The sequence below is a fragment of the Cinclus cinclus genome, chromosome 2, assembly GCF_963662255.1.
Source record: "Cinclus cinclus chromosome 2, bCinCin1.1, whole genome shotgun sequence".
NCBI classification, from domain to species: Eukaryota; Metazoa; Chordata; class Aves; order Passeriformes; family Cinclidae; genus Cinclus; species Cinclus cinclus.
This window is the reverse complement of record NC_085047.1, coordinates 21,858,351-21,873,451: the sequence shown is the minus strand read 5'-3', so window position 1 is coordinate 21,873,451 and position 15,101 is coordinate 21,858,351. Positions and strand designations below refer to the sequence as shown.

Sequence of the window (15,101 nt, the reverse complement as noted above, 5' to 3'; positions counted from 1 at the left end):
ATTCTTTCAGTTGGGGTCCCTGTCCTCTTAGGGCCTGCCCACCTCACTGTTAAATCCAAGTTAATGAGAGCTAAGCGGAAACACCAGCCAGGGTTAGCACTGTCTGAAATACAGAAATCTGAAAAGCATTCTTTTTATCAGAAAAAGATCTCATTTAAATATACTTTCAATGAGTTGTGACTAGCTGTCTATAATAATGATTTTAATTAAACTGTTACTCCAAATTTCAAATTTTATTTTACCTCTTTTCATACCCTCCCCTATAAAAATGATCTGGATTAAATGTTTATAAAAGTATTTGAGATATGCTAAACCATCTCTATTTCTGCCACACTTTCAGAAGTGGACATTTGAGCTGTAGCATCACACTACCCTACTGAAACCAGTGGCAGAGCTGCATGGACAGCCATGGTTTCAATACCATTTGGGTTAGATTTCTAAATATTAAAGATGCAGCAGAAAGATTGCAGAGTATCTTTAAGTGAAGATGCCATGTCAGCCTTTATAATGGCAGATAGGTCACTTCTGATATTGAAGGTGTGCCTAACCAGCCACATTCCTTTTTATAAGCCATGTTGTGGGTGCACATCACATATAGATGCACACAAGACACTCAAATGGGATATTGCCATTACAGAAGTAGCACAGGAACAGAGAGAAGTTAGAGCTCTAAGATGGCCAGATTATGCTCTGCATTTTGATTTCTGGCATTTTCCTGATTTTTTTTTTCCCCCACATGAAAACAAAACTGGCTAAAGCAACATGTCCACTCAAAAACAGATGCTTTCTTTAGAAACAAAAGTCACAAAAGGTCAGGCATTACTTGCCCTTCTGAATGTCAGAAAGGCAGATAGATGCTCACAAGGCCTTAGCTTTGCAAACTTGGTCACTCTCTAACGCAGGCTGCCCTCCCTATCACAAGGTAGCTGTGCAGGATACAGCTCTGACTTACCTTTCTCAGGTGATTGGAGATAACTGGGGGAAGGCATTTGACAGAATGATTTTGAGAGGACTGCTGCCTGTAGAGAGCTTCTGAGTTCTCAGTGACAGTAGCACTTCCACAGCTGAAAGCAGTGGACAGAGCAATTAAAAAAAAAAAAAAGAATCACAGGATGGGTTTCTAGAAGAAAATGGACTGTCCTGTAGCTCACTTCTAGAAAACAAGAGCCCATTGCATCACTGTATCAAGGTCAGCTGCCTAACTTTCCTTGCCTAAAGCAAAAGCAGAGGAAAGTATACCAGAGGCCTAACAGGCACCTCCTGTAGACAGAAAGAAAAATGCCCTCGGGGCATTTTCTTCCAGGTGTTAATTTAAACTTCCCTGTAATCTTGTTTTCATGTAAAGGCTTTAAATGAAAGCCCTTTTAACTCACACCACAAGTCACATAAATTAAACATCCTGTGCTGGGAAGGGTAAACTTACAACAAAAAATACAGCACCTGATCCAAACAGCCTTTTTTTAAATATCCCTGTCTGAAATTCAAAGTCAAATTGTGCAAGTACCCAGCCTAGGCATTCAGTGGGAGTTACATTAAAAAGAAAACTCCAAACAAGTTGTCCGCTTATCAAGGGAGGTGGGGATAGGCTCTTAACCAAAACTACACATCCAACTATACACGGAATTTGTAGAAGATTCTGTATTCTACATTCTGGTATCTATTTCTGCCTTCATTATAAAATGACTCTAAATCATCAAAAACGTTTAGCTACTATTTAAAATCCTGATTTTGCAACCTACTTTTCCCTATGGAAAACTAAAAGCAAAGCCAGAAGGAACATCAAGCCAAAATATTATTTCAATCGAAACACGTAGTTATCTTGCAGGCTATAAGCATTCAGGAGTTACATTTCTCCTAATGAAGACTTCATTTGGCAAAACAAATCAAATCCAAATCACTGGATCTGTCCCTGCAGCAACACTCTGAGGACAGACTTACTGAGATTAAGGTCCTATTTCAAATACCTTAGTGGGAAGCTTCTACATAATAAATAAAAACTTTTTTCTTAGACATATTTATGACATTTGATTTAGCTCCAAGACAGCTGTTTTAATCCATAGTATGGCATTCACAAAATAGATGAAATGAACCACAATAAATACTTCTTTAACTGACTTGTTACAAGCAAGAAAAAGATGAACAAATCTCTCTTCCTGAGACATTTTGTGAACTTTTTCCTCAAACCTGAAGGGAGGAACATAACACCCTCAGCAGCAATTAAGTTCAAACGTTTGTGTATCTATTGCAATTTTGAGTGAATGTAAGTTAAGCTTTCCAAAGTGGAGTAGCTTCCATATAGTGGAAATACTTAATCAAGTGGGATTTCACATGATCTATTTGAAACATGTAACTATAAAATTGCTCCCCCTTCCTCACCAGGGCTGTTCTCCAGCTGACAATTGTTCACAGTCACTTCCTCTAACAAATCTCACACACATTTTACCATTGCCATGGATAGCACAGCTGCAAAGATTTGCACCTTACACCTTGGGTTACTATTTCTCCTATGTTACTGCTAAGTGGATGCAAATCCTTACCCATTTTTAGACATCAGTTAGCATTCTTGTTACTGCAAAGGGGATATACAGTTCTCCATTATAACATGAAACCTGCCTGGCCATCCAACATAATCTCTGAGACCTCCAACCTGAAGCCAACAGGAAGATTTCTACGGGTTAGACAGCACCAAATCCACAGCATGAGTAAAAACTTGGATCAACAATTATATAGCCAACACCTTTGTGCAATCTAGACTTTGGAAAATAAGTCAAGCATGATGGTACTGGAGAAATTTACAGAAAGGAAAATCATTATGCAGGACAGGAGTTGAAAGCAAGAACTAAATGCACTTTATAATAGCTGAAGAACAATAATTTCCATATTTCCTGTCTCTTAATGCAGGTATTTCAGGCACAAAGGTCAAAAACGTTTTTTAAGACATTCATCTTTGGTTTGATGCTCTGTCATTAAAAGAACAATCATGGCTGATTTCTATGTTCTGACTTGATGCAAGGCAAAGGTCTTGGAACTTCATGTAAAAAGTTACTGCTCACATAAATGCAAAGCAATCTAAAGTTCACAGTATTTTCAGTCTTTTTGAAAATACCTGCTGAAGTTGGTAGCTGTGACTGAAAAAGGCAACAAACTCAGGTATACACTGCAAAGCTGTATGCAATGAAAAAAAGGTCTTATTGCCACTAGCAGTGGCATAAAGCATAACAGTTTGAGGATTTTTAAGTTTCACTTGCCAAAATACAACACCATAAACCAATGACAGCAATGAAGTTTCTGGAATTTATGCTGAAATACTTCTTCTATTAATTCTGTACAGATGCAAACAACTAGGATTCCTTATGTTGAAGTGGCCTGCTATACAAGCACAATGAAATTAGATACAAAAAACTTCTCAGCAACAACATTAATTTTGTACAGTTATTCTTAATATATACACTAAAAATACGGGGAAAAAATAGAAATTTTAGGTTCATAGTTTATAAGTTGATAGCTATAAACCATGGGCCACATATGAAAACAGGCTGCCCCTCTTGATGGATCAAATGACAGGAGGTATGTTAATATAGTGTTAGGCCATAAATACAGTACACATCAGCTTTATACACAGAGCCTGGACAGGATGGCAGAGGGGAAAAAAAGCAGAACTGTCTTTAGTCCAGAGAAACGCATCACTTTCTGCTTACTACGCACTCTGGAATGAGGCTCTCACACTGAACTCATTGCTTATCTTAAGAATTCTTCTGACACTATCTTTCAACTATGAAAGACACATTTTTGAAGGGAGGAAATAATAAACCATGAGCTTTTCCACTACTCTGAGAGAAGAGGCTTTAGAAACATATCAGGAATCCCTTATCGGCATCCCTGTTCCCTTGACTGTTACTAAATTCTCTGAGTAATTTGGAACCTATTTTTCATCTGAGTCAAAACCCAGCAGATGTGTCAACAGAAATTCTGAGATCACTGTATCTGGTACTCTGCAGAATAACTTCTCCCTCTCCAAAATGAATGCAAGGCCCTATCAGTCTGCCAGAGTAGAACACCACCAGATGGTATTGCCACCTACACTCTGTTATTCAGTGCTCCAGATGTTGAAGGGCATTACTGTAGCTGCATAGTATTTGTTTTCAGTAGTGGGCTCAGTGCAAACTAAGCCTCTACATAAAGCCTTTCTAAACACACACAAAAAAGATGAAGCATTCATACTTGTTCAGCAAACTTGTGTTTTATTCAAGTTCTTTCAAAGTTAAGCCACGTAAGCTTCATGTAAAATTCACCAGCTGCTACAATGGCATTCCAGATTTCCATTTCCCCAGACACTGGGAGACAGGCACAAAGGAATACAACTCTCCATATATTCTCCAGCTTGAATATTGTCCTCATCCACATTTGACATCCAGCCCCAAACCAGTTCCAAATAGTCTGTCAGTGGGAAAAACAATCCTTCCCTATGTAACTAAAAGTTTAACTCTCTCTCACTGTGAGTAATAGCACTCCAAGCCAGCCTCATGCTAGAGGGAATCTTCATCTGTATCGATGTCACTGCTTGGTTTATTCAACCTCTCAAATTCTTCTCCATCCTACAAGGAGCAGAAGTAAAAAAGCAAAAGTCATCTTGTAATTAATACCATGGGACAAAAAAAAAAAAAAAAAAAAAAAAAAAGTAAGGCTTATTCTGAAGGTATTACTTAAAGCAAAAACAAGACCCTGTAATTTAAATATTTTACTAGTGTAAGGTTTAGAAAATACATACTTATAAAAACCATTCCCACATCTTTAACAGTTTTCAGTGATTCACTGCCTAAAACAGCTTGTAGCCCATTCTTCCATACAACCATAAAATGATTTGGGTTGGAAGGTACTGGAAGGATGCTAGAAGGTCTCCCTGGAGCCTTCTCTTCTCCAGGATGAACATCCCCAGCTCTCTCAGCCTGTCTTCACTGGAAAGGTACTCCAGTCCTCTTATCTTTCCCTGGACTCGCTCCAGCAGATCTAAGTGCCCAGAGCTAGACCAGTACTAGAGGTGGGTTCTCACAGGAGCAGAGGGGAAGAATCACCTACCTTGACCTGTTGGTCACAGTGCTTTTGATGCAGTCCAAGATATAGCTAGCTTTGCATGCTCACATAGCTAGCTCTATTTGTTTCTAGAACAGCTTCTTAGCTGAAAGTGCTAAAATAGATGACACCTGGCATACCACAAATACATTAATTTGTGTTATTTATTGCTCATTAAACAACAACCTAAAAAGGCACCACGTGGAATTTCTGAAAAACATCTCCAAAGTTTATTAGCTGGAACACAGTGGGGACAGTGCTCTCTGCTGGTTCCAATGTGCATCCACGGCCCATCCATATCTGCGGGCTGATGTACACAAGCATGAACCTTCCCATCAGGCAACTGCTCAGCTCAGCTAAATGACAGCTCTAAGAGCAAGCCATCCCCAACACCTTCTAGGTAACTAGATTACTGTTCAATCAGAACAAACAACATTAGCAGGCCTGGAAGAAATACAGAGCAAGAAGAAAAACCCCAAATTGTGTTAAAACTCTCTGTTTAAACATTGCCTTTTTGTCTTCATCTATCTTTTACTGCTATTGTAGAAAGAACTTTAACACCAGATGTGTTAACTTCCTCATTATGTGGCCTAAGCTACACAGACTTACTAGTTCTACTTAGGTAAAATTTCCCAGGCATCAATTCCAATTTCTGAATGCCTTGGGTAAGTAAATTGTCTTGATTATAAAGCTTTCAAGAAGAGATTTGTACAAAGCTGAAGTTGCTCACAGGACTGTCTGCAGTCGCAGCAATAAAGCAAGGCTTACCTAGGTTTCATGATTTCAAAAAGTGGCATATGGAAAGCAATACCCAATATTTCAAGAAATACTGCAGAACTTTGGTGTTGAGGGATGAGTCCAATCACACTCAAGTTGATTATTTCAAACATCTTATAGCATAAAGTGAGGTAAAACAAAAGCGAAACCAAAGGAGACAAGTACTGAAAAGCCTTACCCCACTTGACCTCTCCCATGCATCTCCTTTGATGAGTTTTCCCCTTTCCTGAAGAGTGGCATATTCCAGACCTCTTGCTTTACTGGCATTATAAATGAATATTGAGAGAAGCACTACAGGAGCTTCCAGAAAGAACTCTAGAGAAGGCCTGAAGTCAAAGATGACAAAAGACACAGTGGTGATGATGACAGTGTTGATCTGAGCAGTCATTACATGGAACATGTTGTCTCGGAACTTCAAGATGAAGGCTACAGACAGCCCCAGGAAAGCTGTGACAAATATAAGAGCCACGGAGAAGATGTTGTGCCCATAAAAGAAGCCACAGTTCCCTATCTGCCTCCGGTCCTTAGCCTGCAATGCTAGCATGAGCCCATTGAAAAGCACCCCAAAGGCATAGAGTTTGCTGTTCTGTGTGAAGATGCTTTCCCCAAGTTGATCCACATCTTTCAGCATCTTTTCATTGTAGATGTTAGCCAGGGCAGACACAAAACACTGCACTAGAATAAGCAGATGGCCCAGGCTGAGGCGGAGAGGCTTCAATGCTCCTGCCATGGTACTGGTCACATTCCACTGGAAGCTTTGAAGGAAACTTGGTGCTGCACAGTTGCCCTTTTTCACACATGCTTCCTCAGGTCCAGTAGCAAGAAGGCAGTGGTTAGATGGCCTAAAAAACATATTGTGATGAAATCCATGTGCAGCCAAACTGTGCTGATGGCCTCCAGTTCCTCGAGTCAGGGCAACGATGGACAGGAATAAAATCACCAGAGACGCCCACTGTACCCAAGAGAGTCTTCGCCTGGTACACAAAAAAGCCACTAAATTTAGAAACACAGTGGCATAAATTAAATGACAGAACATCCAGATCTATAAAACATATAAAAGACATCATGCCAGAGATAAGGCGATAGGTGTAAAGGAAAGTCTTTTCAGAATACAGTAAAATGCTAAAATGCAACACACTTTTCTAGGGCAAAGGGGCCTGAGTCTGGCAATCAAAGATGTACAAAATTAAGAATTCTGAAGAAATAAGGTAAAGGAAGGCCTTTCAAGATCATGTTATTTCTAGATACTGATTGCCTAACAACTTAAAAGCAACTCTTGTCTCCATGGCAACAAAGTAAAAAACATAAAAAGTAAAAAAAAAAAAAGTAAAAATTATGAACAAAGTAAAAAAAAAAAATCACAGCCATCCAAATAATTACCATCTTTCTTTGGAAAACAGTCACTATACTGCTCTTTTACCCCATGATTTGGAGCCCTTTTCTAGTATTTTATCATGGTAGCTCTTATAAATCTACAAATTTAATTCATAAGACTATTAGAATAATTAATACCGTTTTTCCACTCAAAGCCTGTTCATCTTGGTAAAAATTAAAAATTTGGAAGATTAAGTGAACTGTGACATCACAACTAAAATGAGAAAAAGCATTTCTAGTCAGACTATTAGGCATTGTTTCGGCATATAAACACCTATAGGAAAGGTTTATTTGTGCCGTATTTAACACAAGCAACTCTTAGAGGGTAAAGTTAATATCCATTTCCCTGACAGCCTTTTTTGAATCTAAATCATATCATAAAGAGCACAAATTCCGCAAGTGAAACACATATTATGGTTTTTGTCACATGAATAATGACCCAAACACACCTCTATCTTTCACTTTTCTGTATCTCATTTCCTCTTACTACACCATGTTTACACTCAATCAAGAACTGCAACAGACTGGTAAGAAGTACTGGCAATCACGAAATAAAATATTTAATGTATAAATGAAAGCTTTCTTCTTACCATTCGATGACTATATAATCACGATTTCAACTATTTTCTACTAGAGTTGGCCAAATGTGTAGACATATGAAGGGACTCCCAATAACATATTTCCTACACCTTCACATGTAGAAAACAAAACCACTTCTCCAAGCTGGTGTAGCCGCAAGAAAAGAGAATTATTGTTCCCATCAGACAAAGAGAAAAAAATGTAGCTTAACTTCATCAAAACTAGGAAGACTTATATTTCATTTACTTTAGCAAATACCACTTACTTTAGCACTATCCTGAAGAGAAGAGCTGTTGTTATAATGACAAAATTTGAGAAGAGTACAGCCATTGCCTTGAAAGAGAAGGAGAGGAACAAAGTTATACTCTAGACACACTGTGGACACCAAAACCCTACAGACTTCAAGTGTTCATCTTCCTGCAAGGTGTCAGAGTGAAGGCACTGGTACTGAATTTTCTTCCTCACCCAAATGGTACAGTAACACACCCGTAAAATGATATTCAAATTCCATTTCAAAATCTCAGGGAAACCACAGAGCTCAAGCTCCACTGCAAAGGGGAAAGCTATACTGAAATACAGATGTGAGGAAACCAATGAAACAGAAAACTTACTTAACAGAGAACAGTTTAGTTTTCAGTCAGATCAGTTCCCCATCTGGGCTGACCAGTCAGCTGCAAAAACAGATGTGTTTGCACAAAGGAGCAGATGGCTCCAAAATGAGAATAAGCAAAGAATAAAGCAAGGTGAGGATACTCCTAGCTGCAGTGCCATTTGCAGTGTTTATGAAATTCCAGCCTTGGACAAGGCACTTGCAGAAGACAAACTTCTTGTATGCCAAGCGCTTTTGCTGTAGTTTTTCAAAGATAAAGAGGTACTTGGCTTGAATTCTCAAGACTGCAACTGTAATTTTAAAAAGTCATCTATTTCAAAGTACAACTTTGACAAAGACAACCCTAAGGCTTCTGTTTAATTTGGTAATAACTATATAATAACTTCAGTGCTCTAATCCATGGCCTGATCCCAAGCCACAAACTCCTTGAGGCAAGGACTGTCTGTTTTGTCTCTGTATTAGACACTGTATACTGGGACATCTGACAAAGAAGAGGCTCTTTTAAGCACTCCAGTTACCCATAAGTATCAGAATCCATCAGCACCAGTAGGAAAAAAAAAATCCTCTTTTTGAGGGTGGGGGTGTTTTGCAACCTGGCTGCTATTCCAGACAAAAGATCCAGGTATCTGAAGTTTTTGGTCCAGTTGAACCTCAGAGTGAACTCACCTTTTTAGACCATTTTACACAAAAGCATATATGGGATTTAGGAGTACAAAACACAGACATTTTCTTGAATTTTCTCATTATTTCTACATTCCAAATTCTGCTATAGAGTGTCTTTTTCATTCACCAGAGGGAAAAGCACAGACTCTTTTGTTCTTATCTTCATTCCACTTTATCCCAATATACTGTCTGCTGAACAATAATTCTAATAAAACACCACAACACAGGCTCTTAAGTAAGCCGAAGACTTACTGACTACGAGACATGTGCCTAAGAAAACACATCTCCATTTTCCACTTTGCAAAATTAAAACTCAGTAAATATTCATGTTAGGTGAACACTGTGGAAGGAGAAAAAAAAGAGAATAAACAAGGAAATCTGGCAGAAATCATTGTGGAAAAAAAGGAGCCTTTAAGCAAAATGTAGAAGTGTTCCATGAACACTCTGGTTTTGCTTTACAGTCAATGCCCCCCATCCAACACCTCTGGTAACATTATGAGCAAAATCTACAGAAGGATAGCTAAAAAATTAATTTTGAGTAACTCTGTTCTCTGAAACCTCAAGAGACCTCTGTTCTAGATGAAAAGGAATATGAATATCAAAGTTCCCCGTGCTACTGATCTGCACATCACAAGCAAAATCTCAAAGATAAGAACCTAGGAAATTCAGCCACTAAAAAGCATCCACAGTTGTAGCTGACGTTTTAAGCAAAAAAAAAAAAAAAAATCTCAGCAAAGGAACTCTAATACCAGCAACTGCTCACCCAGGTACTACTTCCCAAAACTACTTTGCATTTAAAGTCACATGACCAGGTTCAGTCAGGTATGGCCATCTTCCTTTTAAGAATCTTCACATTTCACATTCATGGTCTTGTACACAACCAAGTTATTCTGTCTTAGAGATATATCGTTATCTCTTATCGTATCTTCTTTATCATAATAATATTACAATTTCAACTGATAATCATAGATTTTTTCTTATTGAAAGATGCTAAAAGTTCTAAAAAGAGGAATCTGAGAGCACATGTTCTGAGGGTAGAGAGACAAGGTATATCTGTGTGTGCATGCAAAACAAAAACTGTGTGTATTACAAATGATTACCTTAACTGAACCTAATGAAATTGCTTAAGACAAAAATAGCATTTACATAACTCTATGCATCAGGCTTTGCTTCTACTAATATTATAGCTGAATTTCCCTCCTAAAACTAAAAACCAAAACAAACTGAAACAACCCACAAAAACAAAAAACAAAACAAAACCAAACCCAACCCCAACCAACCAAAAATCACCCTGCCACCATCACCAAAAAAACCCCATCAACAAAAAATCCCTCATACAACAAGCTACAAAACCAAGCAGCTGTGCAGGTTATTTTAAGATAATATGACTCTTGATTTTATCAGGTTTTTTCATCTGAGTCCTGTTCTAGACTCTGGACTGGTCTGGCCCTGGTAGAAATATACACCTAAAAGAACAATATTTTGAGGATAAATTCTGATATAGAAGATAGAAAACTGTTTATTTTTCATGTTCAACAGGGGCAGCCACAGTATTTTATAGCAAGCACAAACCATGTGTTTCCATCTTACTGCAAACATAGATTCTGAACCAAAAAGTATCATGATACGAAAATAAATGCAAACACAAAACCTGTACAATTTTCTGAGCATATATAAGTTCATCCAAAAGGATGAAGATAGCTAGAAGAAAGTACCAACTAAATTTTGTACCTAAACGTACCTAAATTAAAAAATGCAAAAATTAAGTCAGTTTTCTTTGTCCCCTCCTCAGTTTCTGTTACACTTACTCCCTTTGTGAGATTATGTTTACTCATTTTATGTCACATACATGGAGTGGCAAAAGCCCCATAGAAAAGTGCAGCTCAAATAATAGCAAGAGAAATACAGAGTTGAAGAAGGCAAAGGAGGAAAAGAACCAAAAACCCTCCCAGCTTCTTAAGCACTTCACCCTATTTCTAAATCACTTTAGATTGAGAAAATATAGACTCTTGTTTGCTGAAAGCTGTATAACACTGACCAGTGAGCAAGAGAATGGGAAGCTAACAGATTATTCTTTCACTTGTCAGTGTTAAAACAGCAGACAGCCTCAGTTACAATCTTGCCTTCCCAGTATTAACCATGGCAGATAGAGGACAATGCTGCTCTTAGGCTAAGATATTAGAAGTCACCTTATACAGTATACTTACTGGCTGAAGGTAAGACAGTACATAGAAGACAATCAAGTTATCCAAAAAGTAAAGAAAGGCAGGAACTGACCACTTCATGGAATTACATACATTCTTCCAGGAAAAACATTCAGAGAGATGATCCATACAACCCTTTTCTGAAAGGAAAATAAATCAGTAAGAAAGACATCCCATTATTGAAAGCCCATTCCCTTGTAACAGAATAGGTATCACTGTTCTCTTCTGAGTAGCACCATTTGACTGAAAACACTTGGGTTTCACAGTTCCCTGGCAACACAGGAACCTGTGTTTCAGGGCAGAACACAGAGCTAGAGCAGTGTGGTATTCACCTCCTTGCTTCAGCAGAGAAAATGTCACAGAACCTGTTACATCCATCACAGCATTTGACCACTGAGAACAAAAATTCCATTGTCAACCATTCTTTGAGGGCCAAAAAGCACCCTAGATTCCCTACACAGTAGTGACATCCTTACTGGGTGTAACTTCCCATTGCTTACTGATCAAATCTCCAACAGGAACAATGACACAGACAGTGGATTCCTTCACAGAGTACCCAAAGGTCAGCCAGTAAAGTCAGAAGTACAAAATAAACCAGAACTCAGTTATTTGGAGGCCACAGCACATGAGGTGGGTATAAAGAGAACATACAGGAAGACAAGAAGAAAGAAAGAACAAAGCACAAAGAATGACATTTACTTAGGTATTCAGGACACAAACTTTAGGAGGAAGACTGTAATAAACTTTAGACTGCTCCAGACCTGGTGGCAAAAGTGCTTTATTAGCACAAATTTTAAACTACCCAATGACAGCTAATCCTCTCCTGAAGCACCAACACACTGAGTTCAGCAAAACTCAGATGTCTGGATAAAAAAATTTAAAAAAAAAAAAAAAAATCAGATATCATACAATCAGCAGTAGGCAATGGTGGGAAACACTGATTGAAACTGCTGTATTAAGTAAGTCTGTACTAAATGGTGAATCAAGGTGAAAATTTTACTAGCTTGCCAGAGCCATGACTGTTTCCTGAAGAAGCAAGACAAAACCAACAGTTCAATTTAATATGAACCTACAGTGCCTGACACCCACTTCCTATTTAAATATTTGTTCTGTACCATTTTGAAATGCAAAGAATTTAACCTCTTACAGTTCTTACACTGGGACAGTAAAGGAAAAACAAAAGTCACCTGCAATGCAAAACCTGTGGCAAGTGGTGTTGTCATCTGCTGTTAAAGTGCTTGTAGGACAGCAAATCTTAGAAAGTCAACCCATTTTAGTTATTTAAAACATAGGTACTTACCTTTTTTCCTATTCCAGAGGGCCAACACTACACATAGGACCAGTTTTACTACTTCAGAACACATGTTCACTGTTGTAGGAAGATAATCATACTTGTTATCTGTGGGATCCAGCAAATCAGAGAGTACACAATCAGTTTGTCTCCTGCATTCATAATTAGAGAAAGAATCTATTTTAATCATTCCAATCAAAATTTTAGTCACAAAAGGCTTTGTCAGAACTTCTGTTATAAACATTTCAAAGTTTATCATATAAAACTTCCTGAATAGCCCCTTTTCTGAGTTGAAACATTTCCTCATTTGGTCCCAGCTTACAGCAGAACTTTTTTGGAAGAACTTCAGAACATGGCTGAAGGAAGGTTTGGAAGGTTTTCCCCAAAGACCAATATGATATTTTTTAACCCTCACAAAAAAATGGCTTCCAGGATGACATAATCTTCTTTTAGGACTGGCAATACCAGCCCTTTTTAGCACACCCACTAGGACACCATTTCTCTCTTAAGCCTGTTGCAAGAAAAACATTTTGATCAAATAATGTACCACCAATAGTGCTTACACAACAATCTTGTCTGTTAAGAGTTAGCTATAAAATAAATCACCTCGCTCATCTTTTAAAGGTACATCACACAGCTTGCAATGCAAGTTATACCTTTATGGTAGACCACTGGCTAGACAGAACTTTTCCAGTGCAGAACACATCCCTATAAAGATAATAGGATGTTTACGCAAAGAACTCTGAAGGTGAAGAAGTGGGATTTTTTTATATGTTTTAGCCCAAACATCAACACTTTCTTCTTCAAGGCACATCATGGGTATTGCCCAACAGTACCTTCATTAGCAGAATACTTCATCAGGAGGATTCGACTCGATCCCAACGCAATGAACACTCCTGCAAGCAGAAAGGTCTGGCTGGTTGTCTTGGAGCAAAGGGCAAATCGACTACACCACTCCAACTTCATTCTGCTGCCTCACTGTCAGTGCCTTTGGATGGCAGGATAAAAAAAAAACATTATAAACAGCACTTCCAGAAACTGGTTACACAAGACAATAAGTGTATTTTACTGCTTTGTGTTACATAAAGATGCTTATATTGTAGAATAAGACATGAACTGTTTTCTTATGAAAAAACCCAAAAATAGAGTTCAACCTATGACTGAACACTGCCATGCTGATTAGACTATGGCACAAAGTGCCACGTCCAGTCTTTCTTTTAAACACCTCCAAGGATGGTGACTCCATCACCTCTAATTCCAATGTATAATAATCCTTTCTGTGAAGAAATTCTTCCTGATGTCCAACCTAAACTTCCCGTGGCACAGCTTTAGACTATGTCTTCTTTTCCCGTTGCCGGTTGCCTGGGAGAAGAAGTGGACAGCCACCTGGCTACAGGCTTCTTTCAGGTAGAGAGCAATAAGGTCATCCCCCAAGAGAAGAATATGTTAGAAGGGCCGTCAAAGGGGGATAAACGATGTATACACAGAGACTCTGAAGGTGGCACAAGGAGGCTGGAGCCTGAGAAGTCTGCAACTACGGCATACAGATTAGGTAAAAGGATTAAATATTTCACACATTTATTTTTCTTTAATATTTTTAAGTGCTCTCGCTCCCAACCCCAGCAAGGAGAACCGCTACACCAACGGAGCGAAACCTACACCTTAGAGCTGACCTGGCGCCGGCTCGTTCCCAGCGGCGGGGGAGGCACAGGGCAGCCGGAGCCGAGCACCTGAGCCGCGTCCTCCGCCTCCAGCGCCGCCGTTACTCGCCCGACCCGTTAACGGGCCCCGGGGCCCCAACAGCCGGCCGAGTGAGGAGCGAGGAGGGAGAGCCCCTCCGGGCCAGCTGCGGACTCTGCCGCGTCCCATGACGGCAGGGCAGCCGGAGCAAGCGAACCGGATCGGGGGTACACCCACCTCGCCACCTCTTCCGCAGCGGAGGAGGAACACGGCTTTGCCGACCACCTCTGCCACGTCACTGCTTCAAGCTGCAACCGCGAGCGCCAGGCCGGCGGGGCGAGCGGGGCTCCGAGGCAGCAACACCCGGAGCTCGGACGCCGCAGCCAGGCGCACTAGGTCCCAGGAGGCTGCGGCAGCACGGTCCCCTTCACTCATTCCTGCCGCCCAGGGCTGGGCTTTCCCCGGGCTCCGCCCGGAGTCCCGCACGCAGGCCCTCCAACTTTCACCCCCACCTTCCCCTCCCCGGCCTGGCAGGGCAGGGCGGGGCAGGGCAGGGCGGGGCGGGGCGGGGCGGGGCGGGGCAGGGCAGAGCAGAGCGGAGCGGGGCGGGGCGGGGCGGAGAGGGGCGGGGCCGCACACGCGCACCCCCCGCCTTACCCCGCGCAGACACGCGCGCGCTCTCCTGCCCTACGTCGGCAGCACCTTCCCGGCCCCGCCTCCTGACTTCGGATAACCCGGGAGCTCCGCCCCCTCAGCTCGCACGCGCGCCCCGGCGGCCACGTGAGCTATGGCTACGCCCCTTCCCGCCTTGCGCGCCCGCACCATGTGTCGTCACGCGTGTGCGACGGTGGGG

The 15,101-nt window shown here is 40.5% G+C and overlaps 1 protein-coding gene across 2 annotated transcripts; it reads right to left on the bottom strand.

Moving 5' to 3' along the window:
- Window positions 1–4,156: 4,156 nt before the first annotated feature.
- SLC35A5 (solute carrier family 35 member A5) lies at window positions 4,157–14,718 on the bottom strand. Of its 2 annotated transcripts, XM_062515487.1 has the most exons (7): window positions 14,486–14,718; window positions 13,405–13,556; window positions 12,578–12,676; window positions 11,281–11,417; window positions 8,066–8,133; window positions 6,026–6,821; window positions 4,157–4,595 (listed from the first exon to the last, which is right to left on the bottom strand). In XM_062515487.1, the coding sequence occupies exons 2-7, from the start codon at window positions 13,532–13,534 to the stop codon at window positions 4,527–4,529; spliced, it is 1,299 nt and encodes a 432-aa protein (XP_062371471.1). In that variant the 5' UTR covers window positions 13,535–13,556; window positions 14,486–14,718; the 3' UTR covers window positions 4,157–4,526. The 2 variants fall into 2 exon arrangements, with proteins under 2 accessions (XP_062371471.1, XP_062371472.1); XM_062515488.1 differs by lacking the exon at window positions 14,486–14,718 and having other exon boundaries at window positions 12,578–12,720; window positions 13,405–13,515.
- Window positions 14,719–15,101: the final 383 nt, after the last annotated feature.